This window comes from Rhineura floridana, chromosome 6 (assembly GCF_030035675.1).
Source record: "Rhineura floridana isolate rRhiFlo1 chromosome 6, rRhiFlo1.hap2, whole genome shotgun sequence".
NCBI classification, from domain to species: domain Eukaryota; kingdom Metazoa; phylum Chordata; class Lepidosauria; order Squamata; family Rhineuridae; genus Rhineura; species Rhineura floridana.
This window is the reverse complement of record NC_084485.1, coordinates 91,202,137-91,228,545: the sequence shown is the minus strand read 5'-3', so window position 1 is coordinate 91,228,545 and position 26,409 is coordinate 91,202,137. Positions and strand designations below refer to the sequence as shown.

The 26,409-nt window shown below is 45.2% G+C and overlaps 1 protein-coding gene across 2 annotated transcripts in view; it reads left to right on the top strand.

Moving 5' to 3' along the window:
- EPS15 (epidermal growth factor receptor pathway substrate 15) overlaps positions 1–26,409 on the top strand; it is a 102,435-nt gene that overhangs the window by 9,741 nt on the left and 66,285 nt on the right. For both annotated transcript variants that reach the window (XM_061632960.1, XM_061632961.1), the window contains exon 2: positions 10,341–10,382. In XM_061632960.1, coding sequence (XP_061488944.1) covers positions 10,341–10,382 — 42 coding nt within the window. The remainder of the gene's footprint in view (positions 1–10,340; positions 10,383–26,409) is intronic.

Sequence of the window (26,409 nt, the reverse complement as noted above, 5' to 3'; positions counted from 1 at the left end):
TGCTTGAAACTTTTTGTTAAGGCAAGGCTATCCAGACACATAGATGCTTATCTGTTTTAATTTTTTTAGTTAGTAGCTGTTGTAAATGCTTTTAATTACTTGCTTTTAACTGTTTTATTGATAATTTTAACATTTAGTTTAAACCATTTAGAGGTCCTTACATTCCAGCAGTATATAACTTTTGTGAAATAAATACCCTGAGTTCCTTTGAAGCTTGGATGTTAATGTTAACTTTATGCCAACCAAGGCCATTTCTGCAGAAGTTGGAGCTATCCACAGTGACACATGCCTTGATCACATTAAGATTGGCTATTCAAGCTCCTAACTTGACAATGGGAGTCATAACCCAAGACATCTGGAGGGTACCCTGTTGGGGAAGACTGAACATCTGCAATGTGCTGCATATGTCGTCTCCTTCTGGGGAAGGGCAGGATACAAATTTAATAAATAAAATAGGAGCCTTCTGGAGCTTCAGTTGTTCCAGAACGCAGCAGCTAGGATGCTCATAGGAATATGGCTGTGTGAGCATATTACACCCACTTCTGTGCTGGTTATCAGTATGTTTCTAGACACAATTTAAAGTACTGGTTAATTATCTATGAAGCTCTAAATGAGGGCCTTCTCTCCTCGTCCAGACATGGTTGGATTCTAGGTTAGTTGGAATGCATGAGAAGGGCTTTTCTGCAACTGCCCCTTAGTTGTGGAACTCTGTGTTTTCTTTTCTGTGTTTACTCTTTTCCAGTAGAAGGTTTCTTCTTCCCCCTCCCCTCTCATTTCCAGCACTAGGTTCAGGCTAATATTCCATTAACTTTGGTATTCTAAGCTGACACTGTTCTAGTCATCTGCCATGCTACTTCTTTTATTATTATTTTTTTATTGTAATTGCTTGGGTTTTTTATTGTATTTTGAATATTAGCCACTTAGAGTACTACTTGGTATGTGGAAAGATGGGGTAGAGACATTTGTTGAACCATGTGTGATGTTAGAATTCTCATAATTGCCTATTTTATCTGAACGGAGAGTTGTGCATTTAAACTAAAATTTCAGCTTGTAGTTGTGAATGGCATACCATGGTAATCTGGCCTTGTGACATTTCTGTAGGCAAGTTTTCCAGTACTCTTGTGTGATAAGGATTTTTGAAGTATAATATGAGAACGTAGACCCATTTAATCATTGAGAAACATGGCTTTTTCTGGGTCTATAGAATATATTGACATGTTTCCAACTTTTACTTTGCAACAGGAATGGCAATCAGAAAATTTTTATTCTTCAAGGATTCTAGCAAGTATTTGTATGAAAATGCCAGTAAAACTTGGCATTAGTTGTGGTTGTCATTTTAATGGGATTTGGTCTTGTTAGCACTTAAATGTTATGCAAGTTTCTGTTTGTTCAGTAATACCTCAGTTAACGAAGTAGATGCATTCCTGAACATTACTTCTTTAACATAAACTTTGGTATCAGAGGTAGGAATAACATGGGAAGAATAGGGATAAGTTCCTACACCACAAAGAAGAACATATTTCAGCAAATGTTTTATTCAGAACTAACAATATACGTGTCTGAAATGAAACATCCAGGTCAGGTAAACCTTACATACAGACCACTTGAAGGCTTTTTCCAAAATGCATCCAGGGATGCCTACCTTGCCTTTTTTTCTTTTATCATGTAGTGTCTTGCTATAGCAATCTAAAGCTTTGAGCACAGTTCTCCTCTCCGTACACTTGAGCAGGCAGGCAAAGGGCAGTCGCCACCCCCTCTGTGCTTGGTCTTTTCTCTGCCATCCTCCCCTACACTGGAGCAGACTTGTTTGCAGTAAACAGTGCCTCCAGGACACTTGAAGCACTGTTTACTGTAAAGGCACCTGCACCACCTGGCAAGGAGTGCCATCCCAACCGCACATGAGAGAGTTGCCTGCAGCAGCTGCAATTATATCAGAGTGTGCGCCCCCTAACACCCAAAAATGTGTTAAAAGAAGCTTCTTTCCTGGAGGATTTGTTAACTGAGGTATTACTGTATTCATAACTGTAAAATTTAAATGCATTTTCCCCCAGTATAGATCTATGCTGTACAGGACTTCTGTTCACACAGAGCTTTCCCACCATTTTTATTGTGAATGTGAGACCGTATGCAGGTGTTATATCACACTAAAATAAATTTGGAAGACTACTTCCCTGGAGCTGCTATATCAGGGCAGTTATGCTATGGGACCATTTTCCTGGCAGTAAACAATAAATCTGCAGTAAAAATGAGACTGAAGGCATTTCAGTAATTCTATAGCCTTGAGTTAAGCCTCTTCTAGTTTCAGATGCTTGCATACTTTTTTTATGCTAAGTGTAGAAGCTAAGTGTATTGCAACAAAAGATACTGGCTCTCATCATTTTAACAAATGTGTCTCTGTTGCTTGTTCCTAAAATGAATTGAACATTAGTTAATGTAAAATACCCTTGTAAAGATATAAAAAATTTGGGGTTTTATTAAATTAGATTGCATCCTAATTTTACTAGCAAGTTGGGTGTTCCTTACAATTGGATTACTACAACATCTGGTTAAATCAGCTGACTTTGACATTAATCTCAGTGAAAGTTAAATTCTGTTCTGCAGTAAAGTAACAGGATGTCATTTTAATTTTGCATGTAGAGTGGCTGGCATGCTTGCACTGTAATTGAAAACAGAAGTTATATTGTAAATAATACTGTTACGAAGCATGCAAGAAGCTTTGTAAAACAACAGTCTTTCTAAAACGCTGCATAGCGGTGCATCACTTAACTTCCACTTTACATATAAGGGTATGGAAGAACTTTTCATGGATAGTGTCAGGGCTGTGGAGTCATGGCGTCGGAGTCGGGAGCAATTTTGGGTGGAGTCGGTAGAAAAGTACCGACTCTGACTTCCAAATAAATTTTGATTGACAAGAAGCAATTTTGGGTGGAGTCAGAGTCAGACTGTAGAAAAATAGAGGAGTCGGAGTCGAAGGTTTGGCATACCGACTCCACAGCCCTGGATAGTGTACTGGACATCTTAAATGTAGTCTCTTCTCTCCTCTTTTTTTGTTTGTTCTGGAGTGGGAATTCTCTATACTGTGCCTTATATATAGACTGTGAGTGTGTGTATGCGGTAATACACAAAATGTACTGTTGGTAGAGGTTTCAGCATTTTGAGAATCTCATTTTTCTCTTTACAAGAGATAGCAGAGATGGCTCCTGCCTAATATTAAAAGGGAGGGAGTTCCACAGGGTAGGTGCCGCCACACTAAAGGTCCGTTACCTATATTGTGCAGAATGAACCTCCTGATAAGATGGTATCTGCAGGAGGCCCTCACCTGCAGAGCCCAGTGATCGGCTGGGTATGTAAGGGGTAAGACAGTCTCAGGTATCCTGGTCCCGAGCTGTATAGGGCTTTCTATGCCAAAATTAGAACCTTGAACTTGGCCCAGTAGTAAATGGGCAGCTAGTGCAATTCTTTCAGCAGTGGGGTGACATGTTGGCGATACCCTGCTCCAGTGAGCAGTCTTGCCGCCGCATTTTGCATCAGCTGAAGCTTCCAGACCAGCCTCAAGGGCAGCCCCACATAGAGTGCATTACAGTAATCCAGCCTAGAGGTTATCAGTGTGTGGACAACAGTGGTCAGGCTATCCCAGTCCAGAAACGGCCGCAGCTGTTTCACCAGCCGAAGCTGTTAAAAGGCACTCCTAGCCACTGAGGTCACCTGGGCCTCTAGCGACAAAGATGGATCCAGGAGCACCCCCAAGCTATGGACCTGCTCTTTCAGAGGGAGTACGACCCCGTCCAAAGCAGGCAACTGACCAATTATCCGAACTCAGGAACCACCAACCCACAGCACCTCCGTCTTGCTAGGATTCAGACTCAGTTTACTGGCCCTCATCCAGCCCACCACCGAGTCCAGGCAGCGGTCCAGGGCTTGCACGGCCTCTCCTGATTCAGATGTTACAGAGAAATAGAGCTGGGTATCATCAGCATACTGCTGACACCTCAGTTGAAAATGCAATACAATCAATATTTGTTGAAAACAAAATGCACATGTTCTACCATGATTGTATCTAAGACAGCTTCCAATTATGCAAGGTCTGTGGAGGTGGCTATAGATACTTTTGTTCTTGTTGTCTTGTGTTGCAGAACAGAGGTAAGGCTGATGATCTGTGTATAGCAGTGATGGGGAACCCGAGGTCCTTAGATGTTGTTGGACTCAAACCCCATCATTCTCAGCAGCATGGCCACTGATAGTGTGAGCTGTAGTCTAATAGCACCTGTAGTTCCACAAGATCTCATTTCCTAATTTACAGCACTTCTAAGCTGCTATTCTTTTCACTACTCAAGAGAAATGCTAAACACAACACTGAGCACTTTTGGACTTTGCGTATTTTTTGCTTTTGTATCGTGTTATTGACATATGCACCAACTTGGCTCTTCATGGGTTTTGACAATTAAGTTCTTAATAGAGTTGAAAGGTACAGAATTGACACACTCACATAGATGCGGTATAAGGAGCAGCACTCTTAGAAATATTAAGGAAAATAAATTATTTAAAAGCTCTTGGATTAATAGCAGAGTAGGTGTACGGAGCTCCCAGGCTGGATGAATTTTCCTGTTGTTTTCCAGGGCCTCCCCTACTAGGCCCTACTTTCTCCCAAAGTTCTGTGCTAGATGTAGGAGGGAGAAGGAAGAGCAGCAAATTGCTGGCAAGAGGTGAGAGTGGGGGAAGCAGACTTGATCAGGACCCTAGCACAGGGCTAGAGGGCTTTAACCTTTTCGCCTGCTGTAGTCCTGATTGGCCCCTGCCTGGAAATGGCATTGCCAAAAAAGAGGATCCATTCATTTTAATGGAATGTCCATTGGCAATGCAGATTGCCAGTACAGGGGGCCAGATCTAGACTGGGACCACAGTGAGGAGCAAAATGCTAAAACTCTCCCTTCACTAGCATTCCATATGGGGCTCCCCTTGTCTACAGTTTGCACTGTCAGATTAGGATCCAGTGAAACAAATGGTTTCATTTTTAGTAATGTATATATACACTATGAAACGTTTGTCTGGGTCCTAGAGGTGTGTTTGTGGCCCCACCCATTGCTAGATCACAGCCTCTCAGGTAAAGCAACCCTCAAGTGAATAAAGGTCCCCCACTCCAATATTGAGGGAAACTTACCAAGTAGCCATTCTGCTTTGTTAAAAGCAATTGTTGGGCCAGTAGAAGTATCACTATCCTGTTTCTTTTCTTTTATTTATTATTTATTTATTATCCTCCCAGCAGGAGTTCAGGACAGCAAACAGTTTCTTTTGGAACTGTAGTGCACATCCACACTTTCCAAAGAAGAATTTCATAATTAAAAGAGGAGCTAGAGTTAGCAAGAATGAGTGATTTGACATTTGAATGGAAGAGTCATGTTGAATATTGAGGAACTTCAGCAGTGAGGTCACTAGTTAGTGAAAGATCTTCCCCAGTGCTTTTGAATCCCTCCCTTTTGGGATGAAGAAAGAGTCTGGGCTATTCTGTGCTTCAAAAATTGATAAGATGGTTTTTGTAGCATATGACCTACAAATCCAGATGCTGCTTAACAGGCTGGAAGAACTCTTGTTTAAGGCAAGTCAACAGTTGCCAAGTATGTCTGGGGCTGGGAAGTGAGTGGATTTGGTATTCGTCCTATGCTTGTATTGAGGAGAATGTAGGAATATTGAAATACAATGGTTGATGGCTGATGTCTGTCTATAGAGGAGCTCATTTGGGTGGGAGAACACTGCCTAATAGGGAAAGGAGCATTGGCATGACTTAGTATGGATGTGTGCATGTTGTCCTGATCCACATTGACTTGCAGTGAGTTCAGAGTTATCTGAACAGGCAAGGGAATTGAGCAGACCCTGAAGGACAGTATTCATCTGGATGATGTAGTGGAGAGGGGCTTGTACTTGGCTTTACACTTTAAATTGTGACCAATGTCAACTATGTTCAGGAATTTTTGGAATGGCTGATACAGGTCTAAAGGGACAACTTATATTAAGATAAAGCTGTGTTGTCCCATATACTTGGTGTTTTGAGGGCAGTGGCAGTTTAACTTATCCTTGTGTGGGGGAAAAATCAGTCCTAATTAAAAAAATTTTTGAGGTATGTATTATTTCTTTATTTCTAACTTTCAGAAAAAAATGTATTATAGTATGAGAAATCCTATTCACAATAGGAGAAATCTGATTGTCTTGTTGCCCAGTTTGACTTCTGTCATAAAGTGGATCTCTTGCCAGTGAAAGCAGGAGTTAGAAGACCTTCCAAGCTTTCCACATTATACAGAAAATGTTTTGTGCATCTGTTGTTCAGATGTTAAACTGGAAAGGATTGTTCAACTGATTTGCTGAATGGAGAGACTGCTTTGGAATTTTAAAGTGGTGAAGGTACAGGATGTGAACCAGCATCTGTTTCCTATTCAAGAATAACAATAGGTTTGGCTTAGTAATGTTTTGCTAACAAAATGATGACATTGCTATAATTGGCTAAAGATTTGAAATTATTAATTTCTCTGTTGGGGAAAAGAATGACTTGATGGCTCAACTTCAACAGTGGCTTAGTAAAACTATTTTCCCTCCCCAGTATATGTGGATATTTGATAATATATTGATCCTGGCAACACTTAACAAATTTGAGTGTATGTCAAAGGATTATTATAAAACATAGGTTTGAATTGCTGCATGGACTCAAATTGATGTTCCAAGTGGAGTGAAGGGGAAATTTACATATTACAAGGCTGTAGGATCTTTAAAAAAATCCATTGTACTGCTAGTATTATAATACATCTGCTAACGAATTAGTATTTGCATAAATTGTAGTATGTTACCAGCAGGAAATGCAAGGGGCTAAGAGTTGGCTCATATTTTCTTGAGCACCCTGAAGACTTTTCATGGCTAGTGGAGTTGCTCGAGTTACACTGGGAGCGTGCACAGACTGGCGTGGCTGTTCCAGTGCTACCATCCTATGACTCTGGCAGTGGTTCCCAATATGTTTGTATACAGGCTGCCATAAGATGAAACTGTCCATAAAGTGGGGCATGTGCCAGAGTTGCCTGTGAGGCAAGGAATTTAAAGCAAATCCACACAGCTCAAAGTATCACTTTGTTTGTGACATTAATCTCTGGTGTGTGGGTGAGTATCCAGTTAAAAGGTTCCTGACTTACTTACCTGTGGTCTTCCAAAGACTGTCAGACTTCAACTTCCATAATCCCTGGCCATTGATCATGCTGGCTGGGACTGATCGGAGTTGTAGTCCAACAACTTCTGGAGGGGATGGGTTCCCCAAACCAGTATAAGTGGTTAGACTAATGTTCAAGCTCATCCTAGCTCTACAGTTCTGTGAAATGGAATGAAAAAGGCTAAAGATGGTATCAAGAATGCAGTCAATGAGTTAAAAGTAAAAAAAGTCAATGCGCAAGGCTAGATGGATGTTGGAGCAGGAGTAGCAAGTCTGAGTAGAGTTGAAAGGGTGAAAGAGGTTGCACATCTCTGCAGAGGTATGGGGTTTAGCAGTAGGGGAGTAGCAGTGCTGGTCATTGGAAAAGACATGAAAGGCCTCAGAAGTGGGTTACTGGACTTTTTGGATTATTGGGCAATGACCGTGTTCCATCTTATTGGGAAGCTGACTCCCCTCCCCCTTGTCAATAGTCAAATTTAATTATATAACATACTTTCAATCAACTTAAAATTTGTGATAGTTGAGGTATTGTGTCTCTAACACTGCACTCTATCTCCCTATATTGATGGGATTAGGATCAAAACGGGCACTGAAAAAACTAGAGGGAGGTATTAGTATTCTTTGGTGAATTCTGAGGCTTGCATGAGTACAAAATGAATTCTGTAGAAAACAAAAGGGAGGAAGCATATCCCAACCCCCAAACGTGTCAACTGAGCTTTCTTGCTTTCGTTGAGGGTATAGGAGAGTGAGCGAGCAAACATGCATGCAAAAACTCTTGGCCTTTAACTGAGCAAGAACTGCTCTTTTATTTCAACTACTGTTGCTGTGCAGCCCCCAAGGACCAGGCAGGCAGTGGAGGACCTCTCCTAAGCTGGTGAGAGGGTCAAAGTGGGGAGCTTAGAACCTTGTCAAAAGCCACACACCTGCTCTCCCAAGTGCTAGGCTTGTCATCTGACTTGGGTCTCACAGTATAAGTTCAAATTATTTCCTTGAGGGCTTCAGTTATAGAAATTGTTGGTCTGAGAAATTGGATTCATAACAGGCACTGCAGTACATAGGAAGGGAATTGTGGTGCTTCTGTGCTAGTGACCTTTAGGTAAGTGTGTATACAGACATACTGATTGTCACTGCAATATTCTCCATATCACCACCACTAGTGAGATGTGTCCAGCTTTGTTATGCCTTTATGGGTTCTGCAGGTTTTGCTGAGGCAGTTGTTCATCTGCTAACTGACTGTGCACAGCAGTACTTGGCTGATGGCTTTATTCCTCTTCTCCCCCTCCCCCCTACCTACCTACAATGTTTTAGGAAGTAATTGTGCTAAAAAGAAATGCAGGATTAAATTTCATGCACTTGTTGTTTTTAAAAGCACAATCCATTTGTGCAGGATCGTGAAAGCTGCCAGCTAATCAGTGCTGTGCACATTAGCTCTGCTGCCAAATCAGTTTCCTCTGTGTTGAATCCTACAGGGGAATATGAGCAGAGTCACTATTTTCTGGAAATGTAGTTTCTCCTTTACACTCCCTAAGAGTATAGTTCAAACTGTTAGTAACTGTGTTGTTTCATTTTTATATTCCACCTTTCTGTATCTTTACCTACCCAAGACAATTTACAGCATGTAATAAAATATCAATTAAAATAGCAGAAAGAGTAGGAGCAGATTATATGGCAATCATAATCTGTAATAGACCCCTGCAAAAATGTGCACCAAATGTTGAAGTTTGTGTGTGTTTCAGGCAGATATATATGGACATATCCACATTTGCCTGTTGACCATCTTGGAAAATGGCAGGTACAGAATGGGCATAACTACCCATTAAACATGTACCTTTGTGGCCCTGAAGCAGACATGCTTTAGAATTCTCTGCACAATTGTTTTCGTTCACAGCCAAGACTAGTACAATCCAATCTATTTAGATTACATCAAATTTTACAGTTTAAGGGCACAGCTGTGACATGCTTTAAAATATTGATATAGTGCTTTAAGGCTGAAGTTCTGTGCACCCTTACTTGGGAATAAGCCCCATTGAACACTGTAGAGCTTGCCACTGAGTAAATGCACAGAGGATTGTGTTGCATATCGGGGATAGCATGGCAACATACTTACTATAATTGCAGTCTGAATCTCTTTGACCAAAACTGTTTTGAAGTCTGGAAGTTGCAGAAATTGATCCTTCAGCCTTGGGGCGCCATTGCTCTTGGAGCTCCCATCATCCCCAGACAGCTTAGCTAATGATCAGGGGTGATGGGAGTTGTAGTCCAGTAACATCTGAGGACCAAAGGTTGAAGAACGCTGATCTAGTTCATATCATTACTTCATAGATAGGCAACATTGTGCTAAGACTATTTAGCTTATCTTAGCGCATTAGCTGATCTTGTTTAAAATGCCATGTGTAAAAAGTGCTGTGAGATTTGACAGTTGTTGCTATGCCCTGAAGTTGTGTGCAATGGCTTTCCCAGTATGAAACTATATATAATGGACACTTGCAGCTTTTGAGACTAGCAACATTCTGCATATATAACAATAGTAGTGTGAATCACCAAATCCCACTGACTGAAATTGGGGTTGATGTTCCCAATCGACCAACAAATTGTCCTGTGCAAAATCCATTGAGAGTGAAAAAAACATGAACTAACTAGGTCAAAGAGCATGCTTGTGTGTCTTAATGAAGGGCATGCCTTTTTTACTTGAATTTCATGCCAGGCCAATTATTAATCTAAGGTCTGCATTCAAAGACACTACAATAACCAGATGTTTCAGAATAAGCAGCCAAACTTTAAATGTAGTTACAACAAATTCCAGAGTCTGTTCTATCAAAAATGTCAAATATATTGTGGTGTGAATTTTTATGGACAATGAAGAAGTAAGTTTTATACCTATAATGCCACAGTACATTTGCATGTCGGCTGCAGGTTCTTTCATTATAGATTTAGTGTTTTCTTATGAATGTGAATCTCTTGACACTTCAGACTTTCTAATGTAGTATATATTACACTTCTGTGTAATTACAGATATTCTCAGTTTCTGAATACTTACCTAATGCCACTCTTAATAATTGATATTGTCAGAAAAAGCTAAGGTCTTTTCACTGTTCTGTTATAGTCCTTAAAACTGAGCAATGTTTTTAAAATGTTACTCTTTTTTTCTCCCCCAAAGCTGTCAAGTGCAAATCCTGTGTATGAGAAGTACTATCGACAGGTAAGTATGGTTTATTTCCTGTGCTGATACTTACCTCTAAAAATAAATCCTCATCTTTTAGTAGTTACGGATGGACACATTAAAGAGGAGAATAAAATGAATAATTTCTTCTGGCCTTTAGGTGATAGAATGAAATAATTATTTTGGATGTAAAGCTAATTCTTGGGTGTTTTTTTAACCAACTTTGTAGTACAATGGACTCTGTTTATGACATTCATATTTACTTGTATCATCACAAACCAGCAATTATTGGCCACAGATGACTACTGGAAAAGCTAACTGCTCTATGCCATTTACCTCTTGTACTAGACAGTAATGGATTTATTCTGTTTTAAGAAGAATACAATCTGGTTCATTATAATCACTTCTTGTTGAAATAAACTTGCTATCTTGAACAGCTTCAGTACAAAGTAATCCAATAGCTTCTCAGGGTGTTTCTTTGAATGCATAGTTTAGCTGTACTGAAAGTACTTTATGCCTGTTGCTCTGGACAGTTTTTGAAATGTGACATAATTGCAGTATCTGTTAAGTACAGTAGGGCCCTGCTTTACAGCGATTCGATAATACAGCGGTCTCAATTAGTCGCAATTAGACTAAACCCCCACTCATACGGTGCTTGTTCCGCCTTTATGGTGGTTTTCGGGCATCGCGCCCTATTCTATTCAATGAGTTCCGCTTTACAGCGGGGGTCCGGAACGTAACCCACCGTATTAGTGGGCCCCTACTGTATTAGAAAAGAAAGGCCTGCTTGGGAACCTATAGCATACCTCAGTTTATACATAATTCACTTATAGGCAAAACCCCTTGCGGTTTAAGAACGTACCTATAGCCCACAGATATTTCTATCAAACTTTAAAAAGCAGGGAAATTGGGCAGCTATTATGAATGCACCAGGGTGTCAGCTCTACACTGCATCAGCAGTGTCAGGGGGGACTGAAAATCCCTGGGTCTTTGGCAAGGAAGGAAAGTCCTTAGCCAGCAGTCGGGTTGTAAATCTGCCAGGCCTATCTGAAGCGTACTTGCCGAGTCAGAAGTCCAGAAGCGAGGTCAGTGGAGGTCCGGGATCAATTGCCAAGGAGGTCAGTCAAAGAGATGCTGCAGGGAAACTAGGTCTACACAAAGCCACGCCTGACGTTGGAGTCAGCAACAAGCTGCAGCCAAGGTGTGCCTTATAAAGAGCAGGATGGACAGCAGGTGTGAGCCCTCAGCGTTTGGGCCTTAAGGAGACAGGCCTGCCTCTCTTCTGCCTGACCTTCTGCTGTCTACGTTCTGCAGGTGAGGGGGGAGTATCCTGTTCACTGTCTGTGTCTGGCTGCAGGGCCTCTGCTGTCCCTGGGGTGCTCTGCAGCTGAGGGGCAGAAGGAGCTGGATTCTCAGGAGGCTCCTCCATGTCTCCTGCTGCTCCTGGGTCTGCTGCTGTTACTCCCGAGTCTTCCTCATCTGAGGAGTCCTCTGACGGGGCCATGACACTATCCCCCGCCCCACGACCAACCCTCCGCCTCCCGCCGGGGCCCGGCTTATCTGGGTAGCGCTGGTGGAAGCGCTGGACCAGACGAGGGGCATGCACCTGCGCCGCATCTTCCCATGAACGTTCCTCAGGGCCGTACCCCTGCCAGTCTATGAGGTATTGGAGGCGGCCCCGATGCCTCCGGGAGTCCAGGATCTGTGCCACTTTGAATTCCTCTTCCCTGTTGACTTGTATCGGTGGTGGGGGCCGTGGTTGACTACCCAAGGGGTGAGGCGGGAGAGCGGGAGTCAGCAGTGATCTGTGGAAGACAGGGTGAATGCGGAAGGAGGCAGGGAGTTGGAGCCGGAACGCCACCGGGTTAATTTGCTGGGTGATCCGGAAGGGACCTGCATTCCGAGCCTCCAGCTTGTGAGACGGCCGTTGCGAACGCAGGAATTTGGTCGAGAGCCATACCCGGTCGCCTACCTTCAGCGGCGGGCCTGGTTGGCGGTGGCAGTCAGCAAAGCGCTTATACGTGTCCTTGGCCTGCTCCAGCTGCTCCTTCAGGACTGCCTGCAGGGCTTGCAACTCCTGCAGCATGACATCCGCAGCGGGGACCGGCGACGGGGGTCGCACTGAGGGGAAGAATCGGGGGTGGTAGCCGTAAGAGGCAAAGAACGGGGTCTGGCGCATGGAGGCATGCATGGAGTTATTATACGCGAACTCCGCCAGCGGTAACAGATCCACCCAATTGTCCTGTTGGAAGCAGGTGTAACACCGCAGGTATTGTTCGACGGTGGCGTTGGTACGTTCTGTTTGTCCATCTGATTGAGGGTGGTGGGCGGAGGACAAGTGGATCTGGACGTTCAGGGCCCGAAACAGGGCCTGCCAGAACCGGGCGGTGAACTGGGCTCCTCGGTCAGAGATCAGGTGGTCGGGGAGGCCGTGTAACCGGAAAACCTGGGTCAAGAACAGTTGCGCAGTTTCTGGGGCAGAGGGTAGGCCGGCACAGGGGAGGAAATGGGCCATCTTGGTGAACAGGTCTACGACTACGAGGATGGTGGTCATTCCCCGGGAGGCCGGTAAGTCCGTGATAAAATCCAGGGAGACCGAGCGCCAGGGCCCGGGTGGGTAGGCAGTGGGAGCAGGAGCCCCGGGGGCTTGCCGGGGTGGCTCTTGGCTCGCTGGCAGGTATCACAGGCCGCTACATAGTCCTTGACGTCCGCTTGGACCCGGGGCCACCAGAAACCCGGAGGACCAGGTGGAGGGTTTTATACATTCCAAAATGCCCTGCCGGCTGGCTGTCATGGCAGAGGTGGAGCACCTCTCCCCGCAGAGCTCCCGGGGGAACGTACAACCGGTTCCGGTGATACAAGAGGCCCTGCTGCAAGGAAAAGGGGCTGTCCCGGGCGGGCATCCCTGACTGGAGCTCTCGCTGCTGGGCCAGGGCGTAGGGGTCCTTTTGCTGCTGTTCCTGCACCCGGTCCAGGAGGGGTTGTGGTTGGTGGGTAGCGGCGAAGTTCTCTGGGCGAAGAATTGGGCGAAGGGGGCAATCGACCTGCTCGGCTCGGTATTCTGGCTTGCGAGAGAGCGCGTCTGCTAGGATGTTTCGGCGGCCAGGGAGGTAGGTGACCGTGAACTGGAACCGGGAGAAAAACAGGGACCACCGGATCTGGCGTTGGTTCAGCGGTTGGGCGCTTTGCAGGTGCTCCAGGTTTCGGTGGTCTGTTCGTACCTGGACCGGATGGCGTGCCCCTTCCAGGAGATGACGCCAGGTCTCGAAGGCTACTTTGATGGCCAGTAACTCCTTCTCCCAAATGGTGTAGTTCTGTTCCGAAGCGTTGAGTTTCCGGGAGTGGAACACACAGGGGAGCAGGGACTGCTTGCTCCCCACCGGCTGAAGTAGGACCGCTGCCACTGCCTTATCCGATGCATCGGCCTCCACTATGTAAGGTCGGGTAGGGTCGGGTTGCTGGAGGATGGGTTCAGATGTAAAGGCATGTTGGAGGCGCCGGAAGGCCTGTTGAGCAGCCTCGGTCCAAACAAACTTCTCTTTGCCTCGAAGCAGGTCTGATATGGGCGTGATGAGTTCGGAGAAGTGGGAGATGAACCGGCGGTAATAGTTGGCGAAGCCCAAGAAGCGCTGCACATCTTTGGGGCTTCGCGGAGCTGCCCAGTGGAGGATGGTCTCAATTTTGGCGGGGTCCATCTGGATACCCGAGGGCGAGATCCGATGGCCTAGGAAATCCACGGTCGTGAGGTCAAAGGTGCATTTTTCGAGCTTGGCAAAGAGGCGGTGCTCCCGCAGGCGCGGCAGCACCGCTCGAACGTGCTCCTTATGTTCCGAGGGGTTCCGCGAGTAGATCAGGATGTCATCCAAGTAGATCACCAGGAAGCGGTCTAGGAGGTCCCGGAAAATGTCGTTCATGAAGTGCTGGAAGACGGCAGGGGCGTTGCACAAGCCAAACGGCATCACGGTGTACTCAAAGTGCCCATAACGGGTGCGGAAGGCCGTCTTCCACTCATCGCCCTCCCGCATACGCACCAGGTTGTAGGCCCCTCTCAGGTCTAGTTTGGTGAAAATGCGAGCGCCCTGCAGCCGCTCTAACAGTTCTGGGATCAGGGGCAGAGGGTAGCGATTCCGAACTGTAATCTGGTTGAGGGCGCGGTAATCATTGCACAGCCAGAGTTCCCCACATTTCTTTTTGACAAAGAGGACAGGGGCGGCTGCAGGGGACGTGGAAGGGCGAATGAACCTTCGGCGCAGGTTCTTGTCGAGGAACTCTCTGAGGGCTGCCAGTTTGGGTTCTGACAGGGAATAAAGCCAGCCCACGGGAATCTTGGCTCCGGGGAGCAGATCAATGGGACAGTCATAAGGACGATGGGGCGGCAACTGGTCTGTCTCTTGCTTCCCAAACACATCCGCGAACTCCCGGTACTGTTCCGGTAAGGCCTCGGGCACGGAGCTTGCCTCCTGGGTCATCAGGATGCGCTCCTTCGGCCTCCAGCAGTTGGCTTGGCAATAGGGGGATCCGAGGGTCAGTCGGCCCGTGGACCACTGGATGATGGGCTCATGCCGCTGGAGCCATGCCAGGCCCAGCACGACCGGGAAGTGGGGTGCGGCAGCCAGGTAGAACTGGAGTCTTTCCTCGTGCTCCCCCAGGGCCATGTCAAGCGGCACTGTCTCCTGTACTACAGGGCCCGAGGCGAGAAGCCAGCCATCAATAGTCTCCACCAGGAGGGGGCAGTGAATGGGTTGACTAGGAACCCGGTGGAGCTTGGCAAAGGACACGTCCATAAAATTGCTGGTGGATCCTGAGTCCAGCATGGCGGGTACTTGTAGGGTCCCCCTTCCGGGGACTGTCAGTGCGATCAACACGGTCAGATGCTTGGGCGGTGAGGAACTGAGGTGGCGGGCCCCTTGAACCATGAGGTTGCCCCGGCTCAGGGGCCTGTGAAGGCTGGGGCATGGGCGTTTCCCGAGGCAGGGGCTGTGGGTCGTTTCGCAGAACACTGGGCTGCAAAATGTCCCGGGGCCCCGCAATACAGGCAGAGGCCCTGTTGCCGGCGTCGCAGCTTTTCGGCCGCAGAGACACGTGGCCGAGCCCCTCCCAGCTGCATCGGTTCTGCCGGGGGTGTAGGGTCCTTGCCGACAGGCTCCAAGGGCCCAGCCACTGGGGCTGATGCTCTGTAGACTGGCCGGGGTCAGTTGGCAGCACGCCTGCTTTCCAGCCTCCCGTCAATCTGGAGACACAGGCGTATGAGGGCTTGCAGGGTTCCAGGGCGCTCCACCCTAGCTAGCTCATCCAGGAGCTCATCCGACAGCCCCTCCTGAAACTGGTCCATGAGAGCGGCTTTGTTCCAGCCCAGGTTTTGTTGCAATAGACGAAAGTCTGTTACATATTCCCCCAAGGGGCGTAGGCCTTGCCACAGCCTGCGTATCCGGCGGTTGGCTGTGGCAGATTGGACTGGGTCCTCGAACATAGCCTTTAGTTCTCTGGTGAAGGCGGCTAGGTCGTTGAGCACGGGGCTCCGCTCGAGGAGCAGGGGCGTGGCCCATCTAGCTGCCGCCCCGGTGCAGAGGTTAATCAAGAATCCCACCCGGGTCTTATCATCTGGGAAGGCCTCTGTATGTTTGTTTATATGCTGTATATATGGCTGTATATATAGCTGTTTTTATACGTTTAATTGTTGTATATTTTAGTTGTATTATGTGCTTCAGAGAGAGTTTTATCCATCAGGCGGGGAGACTTGAGGGGGCCCCAATTGCCGTAGTGACGGGCAAAGGAAGGTATGGCGCTGTGAGAAGGACGTGCCAGGTAAGGGGAACGCGGTCCAGACATGTTGTGGCTGTGCCTTGTTCCGGTCCTTCCCACACCCGCAAGGTCGTTGGTAGTCCTATCAGCCAACTCTCAGATCTCCAGTTGCTGTTATTAAATGCCAGATCGGTATATAATAAAACCTCCCTCGTCCACGATTTGATTGTGGATGAGGCAGCCGATCTGGCATGTATAACCGAGACCTGGGTGGGTGAGCAGGGAGGAGTTGGTCTCTCTCAGCTCTGCCCACCGGGGTACCTGGTCCAGCATCATGGTAGATCTGAGGGTCGGGGAGGTGGGGTTGCTGTCGTCTATAAGAGTTCCATCTCACTCACCAAGCACCATGTTCATTCAGTTACTGGCCTGGAGTGTTTACACCTTGTGTTGGGCCAGAGGGACAGGCTGGGAATCCTTTTGGTGTACCGCCCACCTTGCTGCCCAATGGCTTCCCTAACTGAGCTGGCGGAAGTGGTCTCGGATATATTGTTGAGGTCCCCCAGACTAATAGTACTGGGGGATTTCAACATTCATGCCGAGACCACTTTGTCTGGCGCGGCTCAGGACTTCATGGCTTCCATGACAGCCATGGGGCTGTCTCAATATGTTAGTGGTCCAACACATGTATCGGGGCACACTCTAGACCTTGTTTTTGCTACTGAGCATGGGGAAAGTGATCTGGATGTGGGGAGTTTTACAACACTCCCTTTGTCATGGACAGACCACTGCTTGCTGAAGTTTAGACTTTCAGTAACCTCTTCCCTCTGCAAGGGTGGGGGACTTATTAAAATGGTCCGCCCCCGGAGACTAATGGATCCTGAAGGTTTTCAAAGGGCTCTGGGGGATTTTCCGGCTGATAGGACTGGCGCTCCTGCTGAAGCCCTGGTCGCTCTGTGGAATACGGAGATGACCCGGGCTGTAAACACGATCGCTCCTGCACGCCCTCTCCTGTGTAGAGCTCATACAGCTCCATGGTATACTCCGGAGCTGAGAGCGATGAAGCAAGATAGGAGGAAGCTTGAGCGGAAATGGAGACGAACTCCCGACGGATACAATTATGCGCTGGTTAGTGCTTCGACTAAGCTCTATGTAGGAGCAGTGAAGGCAGCTAAAAAACATCATTTTGCTGCCACTATTAAATCATCTCTTTGCCGCCCAGCGGAGCTCTTTCGAGTTGTCCGGGGGCTTCTCCATTCAAATCCTCCGGACAGGGTGGAATCATCGGAGGCCCGCTGTAATCAGTTTGCCGATCACTTCCAGAATAAGATCTCATGTATCCGCCGGGACCTAGACTCTCAAGTTATAGCAGTAGATCCTAGTGAGGTGTCCGGAGCACAGTCTTGTCCTGTTTTGTTGGATGAGCTTCAGTTGGTTCAACTCGAGGACGTGGACAAGGTGCTTGGACAGGTACGTGCAACCACTTCGGTACTGGATCCTTGCCCCTCCTGGCTGATAAAAACTAGCAGGAATGGAACAGGTAGCTGGGCCAAGGAAGTGATAAATGCCTCTTTACGAGAGGGAGTGGTCCCTGGCTGTCTGAAAGAGGCAGTGGTGAGACCACTCCTGAAAAAGCCTTCCTTGGACCCAGACAATTTTAACAGCTACAGGCCAGTGGCGAATGTTCCATTCCTGGGCAAGGTCTTGGAACGGGTGGTTGCTGGCCAGCTCCAGGCGCTATTGGATGAAACTGATTATCTAGATCCATTTCAATCGGGTTTTAGGCCCGGTTTTGGCACTGAGACAGCCTTGGTCGCCCTGTACGATGACCTATGTCGGGAAAGAGACAGAGGGAGTGTAACTCTGTTGATTCTCCTTGATCTCTCAGCGGCTTTTGATACCATCGACCATGGTATCCTTCTGGAGAGGCTCGCGGAGTTGGGAGTTGGAGGTACTGCTTGGCAGTGGTTCCGCTCCTACTTGGCGGGTCGTCTCCAGAAGGTAGTGCTTGGGGAACATTGCTCGACACCGCGGGCTCTCCAATATGGGGTCCCGCAGGGGTCAGTTTTGTCCCCCCTGCTTTTTAATATCTACATGAAGCCGTTGGGAGAGGTCATCAGGAGTTTTGGAGTGCGTTGTCATCAGTATGCTGATGACACGCAGCTCTACTTCTCCTTTTCATCTTCTTCAGGTGAGGCTGTCGATTTGCTGAACCGTTGCCTGGCCTCGACAATGGACTGGATGAGAGTTAACAAACTGAAGCTCAATCCAGACAAGACTGAGATGCTGTTGGTGGACGGGTTCTCTGATCAGATGGTGGATATATACCCTGTCCTGGACGGGGTTACACTCCCCCTAAAGGACCGGGTTCGTAGTCTGGGAGTCTTTTTAGACTCTTCCCTCTCACTTGAGGCTCAAGTAGCCTCGGTGGTTAGGAATGCGTTTTACCAACTTCGGTTGGTAGCCCAGCTACGTCCCTATTTGAGTAAAGAGGACCTTACATCAGTGGTACATGCTCTGGTAACCTCACGTTTGGATTACTGTAATGCGCTTTACGTAGGGCTACCTTTGAAGACAGTTCGGAAGCTACAACTAGTGCAAAATGCGGCGGCCAGATTGCTGACAAGGACCAAGCGGTCCGAGCATATAACACCTGTTCTGGCCAGCTTGCACTGGTTGCCAATATGTTTCCGGGCTAGATTCAAAGTGTTGGTATTAACCTATAAAGCCTTATACGGTGCGGGACCACGATACCTTGCGGAACGCCTCTTCCGATATGAACCGGCCCGTGCACTACGTTCTGCTACGAAGGCCCTCCTCCGGGTTCCAACTCACAGGGAGGCCCGGAGGGTGATGACAAGATCTAGGGCCTTCTCAGTGGTGGCCCCCGAACTATGGAACAGTCTCCCTGAGGAAGTACGCCTGGCGCCGACTCTGCTTTCCTTCCGGCGCCAGGTCAAAACCTTCCTATTCTCTGAAGCATTTTAAGTTACATTGATCTAATTTTAATAATGTTTATTGTATTGTTGATTGTATTTTAATATTATTCTGTTATTCATTGTATTTTTATACTATTTTATGTTCACCGCCCAGAGAGCTATCGCTAGTCGGACGGTATATAAATTTAATAAATAATAATAAATAATAATAAATAAAATAATAATGAAGAGCTGGGCCTGGGCCAAGAAGGCTGAGAGCTGGTCGGAAGCCCCAGTAAATTTCTCTGGGAGAGTCACAGGGCACTTGGCTCTCCCTGTAGGGAGAGGGGGTGGGGCTGCTGCTAGCTGGGTTTGCAAGCCTTGGACAGCCCACAGCAGCTGGTCTACTTGTGAGCGCAGGAGCAAGTTTTCCTGCTGGAGTTGCTCCATGGTCAGCACTTCCCCCACTCCTTTGTTGCCTGCTTTGTTTGGGCTGACTGCAAACTGTCAGCTCTACACTGCCTCAGCAGTGTCAGGGGGGGCTGGAAATCCCTGGGTCTTTGGCAGGGAAGGAAAGTCCTTAGCCAGCAGTCGGGTTGTAAATCTGCCAGGCCTATCCGAAGCGTACTTGCCGAGTCAGAAGTCCAGAAGCGAGGTCAGTGGAGGTCTGGGATCAATTGCCAAGGAGGTCAGTCAAAGAGATGCTGCAGGGAAACTAGGTCTACACAAAGCCACGCCTGATGTTGCAGTCAGCAACAAGCTGCAGCCAAGGTGTGCCTTATAAAGAGCAGGATGGACAGCAGGTGTGAGCCCTCAGCGTTTGGGCCTTAAGGAGACAGGCCTGCCTCTCTTCTGCCTGACCTTCTGCTGTCTACGTTCTGCAGGTGAGGGGGGAGTATCCTGTTCACTGTCTGTGTCTGGCTGCAGGGCCTCTGCTGTCCCTGGGGTGCTCTGCAGCTGAGGGGGAGAAGGAGCTGGATTCTCAGGAGGCTCCTCCATGTCTCCTTCTGAGTCTGCTGCTCCTGGGTCTGCTGCTGTTACTCCTGAGTCGTCCTCATCTGAGGAGTCCTCTGACGGGGCCATGACACAGGGGAGCAGGAGACTGACCTCTTCTCTGAGATATTGGACTGCCCTACAAATTTGTCAAAATACAAACACAATTTGGGTTGGTCTTTCACAGTCCAGTCCACTTCCTGTGTAGCTTGGAAGAATTTGGTAACGTGTCATATGGTGAGTGGTGGCAACACCTGCCATCTCCAAAGATAATTACATTTTTGTATGTTTGTTGGTGGTGTTCTTACTTTGCTTCTTTTCTGTGTTACTACTATTTCTACAGAGAATCTAACCTAGAAAATTATGTTTCTGTATTATTCATCCTAGAAATCCGTGTCAAATTTATTTTTATTAATTTTAAAGCCTTTTTATTGGTCAATGTTGTATGCTGGTGAAGACAGCCTTTTGTGTTTCAAACTGGAGGTTATGCTCTGTTTCTGTTTTGGGTGCATTAACAGTTGAATCTGAAACTGCAGGTTGATGTCAAATCAGACTGAGTACAATATGTTGCTACTTAAGCAATGACTCTAGCTGTTGGAAAAACAAACCTGGCCTGCCCAAGATGCATATTTTCAGCCTGCTATGCTTAAACTACTCCACTTAAGGAAGGGTGGGCATGGTCAAACAAAAACATAGAGTACACCTAGAATTTTGCTTCACCTCCCACTGTTTTATCTTGTACAAACTGAGATACTCCTCATGTCCATTGGAAACTATTCTGCAGAATCGTCAGTGCCATTATTCCACAATTGTTTTTGGAGCTTTCTTTTAGTGTTGCAAAGAGTTGCTGTCATTCACATATTCACAGAAACAGAAGCAAAAGAGAATGATTTACTATAGGAAAATTCACTAAAATTGCAAAGTAAATCAAACATATTTAAAGTAAGTATCTGAACTATATCAACTGTTTTAATATTGTTGCTTCCTCCCTGCTAAAACAAGATCACCGCAGCACATGTCTTGTTTCTGTTATTGGGCTGGTTACAGGTGTTGCCACCACTCACCATATGCTCAGAGGCGTATGTTACTGAATTCTTCCAAGCTCCACAGGAAGTGGATTGGACTGTGAAAGACCAACCCAAATTGTGTTTGCATTTTGTCAAATTTGTAGGACAGTACAATCTCTCAGAGAGAAAGTCAGGTCTCCTGATTCCCTGGTGCATTCATTATAGTTGCCCAATTTCCCTGCTTTTTAAAGTGATAGAAATATTTGTTGGGTATAAGTACATTTTTAAATTGCAAGGCTTTTTGTCTATTTAGTGAATTTTCTGCTTTTTAATCCGGGAGGTAAGAAATGGGATTCTGTGTAAATTAGCTGAGAATAGATTGATCATTTGCATGCTTACTGAGTTCAGTGGGATTTACTTTGCTGCAATTATGCTTAGGATAGGTGAAACTGACCACAGGGGATGGGATGGGGGGGATGGGAGCAGGCAGGAGGGGGAGGAAGAGGGCAGGTTTGATCATTTGCATACTTACTGAGTTCAATGGGATTTACTCCTGTGCAATCATGGCTAGGATAGGTAAAGTAGACCATCAGGGAGGGGGAGGGGAGAGTAGATGGAAGGGGGCAGAGGGAAGCAGAAGGGGGAGGGGGAAGGAAGAGACTGGAAGGGGAAGGGGTGAAGAAAGGGGGAGGGAAGGGGGGAAAGGGAGGGAGGAGGAGGGGAGGGCAGGTTTGATCATTTGCATGCTTGAGTTCAGTGTGATTTACTCCCGTGTAGTCATGTTTAGGATAGGTGAAACTGACCATGGGGGGTGAAGGGTAGGGGAACGGAGGGGGGAAGGAAGGGGCAAGAGGTAGGAGATAGGTGGGAGGAGGAGGGGAGGGCAGGTTTGATCATTTGCATGCTTTTTGAGTTCAGTGGGATTTACTCCTGTGCAATTATGCTTAGGATAGGTGAAACTGACCTGGGGAAGGGGGAGGAGATTGGGTGGGTGGGCACTGGGCAGAGGGGAAGCCCCTTTCCTTTCCAAAAGGAAATCATTGTGAACAGTATCATTCTTTTACATGGTTTCCCCCACCTTTTTATTCTATAGCAGGTACAGCCTCCTACCCAAATTTAAACTAAAGCTGTCCCTGGCCACATCCACAACAGACCTTTATTTCAGTTTATACAGTTATGGTTTCTTCCAAAGAATTCTGCGAAGTGTAGTTAGTGAAGTGTGCTGAGAATTGCTAGGAGATTCCCTGTTCCCCTCACAGACCTTCAATCCGAGCGGCTGACTGTTAAACCATTCTGGCCACTGGAGCTCTGTGAGGGGAATAGGAGTCTTTTCTCAGCACCCTTCAGAAACTACACTTTGCTGCCTTGCATACTGTGGAACCCACAAGACAGCAAAAGTCTGTTTTGATTACACAGACATTACCACAGGGCTAGCGCTCATCTGGATTAGTACTTATTTTGGCAATCCTAGCCATCAGATGCCTACCGTCGGTCTTTGAAAGAATAGCAGTGCCCTCATGCATTTTTACAAAGCTAAATATGACTTAGTTTGTGGATTATGGATTCCCAATTTTCTTTAAGATGGATAGATATTTAACTTGTAACTTAAGTACCTATTAGTTATCTTATATTGATGCAGAATTTAGAGTCATGTACAGGTGGGCTCCGCTTATACGGCAGGTTCCATTGCGGACTGCCGCCGTAAAGCGGAAATCGCCGTAAAGCAGAACGCATTGATGATAATGGGGCGCGTTGCGTGAAAATGACGTCAAAATGGCGTGTGATGTTAAAAAACGCCATAAAAGTGGAACAAGTGCCTTAATGCGGGGACTTTCCCTAATTGAAAGCCGCCGCATTAGCGAAGCGCTGTAAAGCGTGGCCCTACTGTAGTAGTAAATAGGATGTTTATTTCAAATCGAAGTAGAAACTTATTCATCATGGAAGAGTATGGTAAGAATTGCATGGCTTCCTTCTAGCAGAGTCTGGATGACTAAACATTGCCTCCTCCCCACTCTATAAGTTAGACTTCTGTATTTTGCATTTTTCTTTAGGAGTGCGAAATGGGAAACCTTTTAAATTTACTTAAGGCCTTGATCAAATTGATTCCCGTACTCTCTGTAGTTCACAGTATCTTTGGAAAATGTCAGTAGTGATGCACTGGTTGTATGAATTTAGTTTTCAATCATGAAACCACTTGCTTTTTCCAGTGGGACTGATTGCCAGGAATTGGCATCAGGATTGCTGTCAGTCTGGACTTCTGGGAAGGGTGAGGACTTCCGGGAAGGGTGACTTCGCTTGTGCCTGCTTTTGGGACAGGCTCCCGCCTCAAAAGAAGCTTATTCAGATATAAATCAGTCAGAACATTTTTTTTTTTTGACTGATGAAATTTCTCCCGGGCAGGGAGAAACGTAGAGATCAACCTCAAAAGCCTGTTTTTGTTGGGAGGACTGGATTTCATTAATTTATGAGATAAGGTCCGGCCAACAATGCCGGACGGACTTCCTAACAAGCTCTATCTGCTTAAGCGATACGTTTATCTTTTCTTTAAAGAGAGAACGGACTAACAGGCAAGCACCCTTCTTTCTATTATTTTTTTTACTTGGTTTAAATTGTTGCAGCAAAAGGAGATTTGTCAGATTGATCGGCTTTGGACAACTTCTGGGTGAGATATAGCTCTTCTCTGTTATTCACGAAATTAACAGCTTATCTCTGTTTCTGTCGCAAAAAGCTGTCCTGGAAGTGCATTCTAAAGATAATAAACAGAAGAGGGATTTCTATTCCTGATTTCTATTCCGAGGAATATTATATTGTCTGGGACTATTCTCTTTTTGGTCTATTTTATTTTGACGAATCTGCTTCTTCACGACGCCACTAACTGTTCTGATGCTGGGAACTAAATTTGTTTTGCATTCTTGAACATAGAGAGATAAGGCAGGTTGCTCTGTTTATACTGTGATGTCATCAAGCCTGGAATATTAACCCAATTGTTGCTGAAATAAGAAGTGGTTCTTCTTTATTTTTGTTTTGCTTTGTTTTCGTGGTTTTAAAAATGGCAATCAAGAAAGTGGCTGAGAATCTGGAAGTAATTATGTTTCAGAAAATAATGGATGAGATTGAGATAACGAAACAAACCCTGCGACAGGGTAGTAAGGAGCTGAAAATTGAACTGACCAAAATGACGCAGGAGCTTAAAGAAATAGGGGATCCTGTGAGAGAGGAGAATGAGATCAGAGATGAGAAAAGAAAAAATAAAGGGAAGATACAAGCCCTGGAGATTGGAACAAATGTGGAATTGGAAAAAGATCTGGAGTTTATGGATTTTAGAAATAAAATCTACTGTTTGGAATTTAACGTAATCTCTGAAGAAATTAATGAAGATATTAGAGATAAAGTTATCAATGGCTTGGATAATCTTCTGGACTGGAATGATGTGATGGAGCTTGATATAGAGAAAATCTATGGAATTAACTGCAGCCATGTGACAATGGAAAAACTCTTAAGAGATGAGCCAGTGCATTTTGTAAAAAAGAAGAACACAGATGTGACTTTACAACAGTATTTCAGCAACTTATTCAGAATGGATGGCAAGAAAATATTTGGGATAGAGGAAATTCCCATCAGACTCTTATTATATGACTATGGCTACAACAGCAAGATTATTATGGAATACTGATAATGGAAGATTGGACACTGAAATTACTGGACTTAACAGGACTATTGAAGATGGAAGATGGAACTAATAGGGATAATGGAATAATGGCTATTGAAATCATTGGACCTAACAGATTCTGATGAGATGGATTAATCGAAATGTTTATTTGGACTATGGTTATGACAATAAGATTATTATAATTATTAACGAGATGGATTAATTGGCATGTTTATTTGGAGAAAAATTGATAGATATATTTCTTAAAGAATTGAAACCTCTCTTTGACTTTTTGTGGAAAGAATAAAGTAATGTTTATGAGATTTGATGATTAATTAAGATAACTACTGGAGGAAAGTGATTTTATAATATGATTTAAGAGACAGGATTGTTATATATTGTAGACCTATAACTGATTTGATATGTGACAAATGGGAAGTCAACATTTTATTTTTTTTTGTTTAATCATTTTTGTTTTGTTTTGTTTTTTGTCTTTGAATGTTTTATGATTTTGTTTTGTATGTTTTATGAAAATTTGAATAAAAATTATTGTAAAAAAAAAAAAAAAGGATTGCTGTCAGTCTAAAAATGTTCTGGTTGGTATTAAAATGCCACTGAGCAGAACACAAGCTCATCCTGACATAACTAATATTAAAGTGATGCAGTTTCTAGGCAGGCTTGAGCCTGTGCCTCTCTTTAAAAAAAACAAAAACAGCTAAAGTGTTAAATCGATAGATCTGGAGACTATTGCAGACAAGCAGTAGTGATAATCTTCTCTGGCAAACTGCTAAATCTTATGGATGGTTGTTAAAATTATACATAAGCTGCAAATTTATGGAGGATAAGACTATCAATGGCTACTGGGCATGATGTCTGTATACTATTTACACTACCAGACAGAGGTAATATGCCTCTGAATACTAGTGGGAGAATTCTGTTGCAGGATTGGTTGGCTACTGTGGAGACAGGATGTTGGACTAGATGGGCTTTTGGTTTGATCCAGCAGGGCTCTTATCTTGAATCCTTTAAGTACATGTGCCATAAACATGCCATAAACAAATGCATATATCAAAACGCTAGTTAAACAATAAAAGTTACTCTTGCAGATTTATAGATGTGAGTATCTTGTTTGAGCTCCTTTGCTGATATTTTGCTTCATGCTTTGGACAGAGAATGGAGTGGTTAAATCTGGCAGGAGACTCTAGTAGTCAGGCTGTATTTATAAGTGCTGCCTCTTTATTAGAGTGGTAAAATAGCCAAAGTCTCTAGCTGTTTTTATCTTAAAGGCATATTAAATTAGTGGTATTCAAATCCAAAGTTTTCAGTTTGGTTGAGACTATATGAGAGATTCCACTCCATCTTTATACACTAAACTACAAATCTTTTTTTAAAAAAAATTGTAAACTGCCTCTGGTGTTTTAGCAGAAAGGCAATGTATTAGGGAAAGGATGAAAAAAGTAAATAAAAAGCCATAAGGGCATTCTTACCCCTAAGAAAAGAGAAACTGACTTTATATTTCAGTGCAAGTATGTTATTGATTGCCCTGAGACACCCATATTGTGGATCTTTATGTCGAGAAGAGGTTCAGAATAGCCAAGTGATTAATGTAGTATATTGTTAAATTGTAAAATATTAAACAGCAAGCAATGTATTGCACAATAATGTCATTCAATATAATAAAGCAATAGTTATAAGCAGATTATGGCGGTGATACAATTGACAAGTTGGTTTAAAATTGCAGCAAATCAACCCTTGGACAA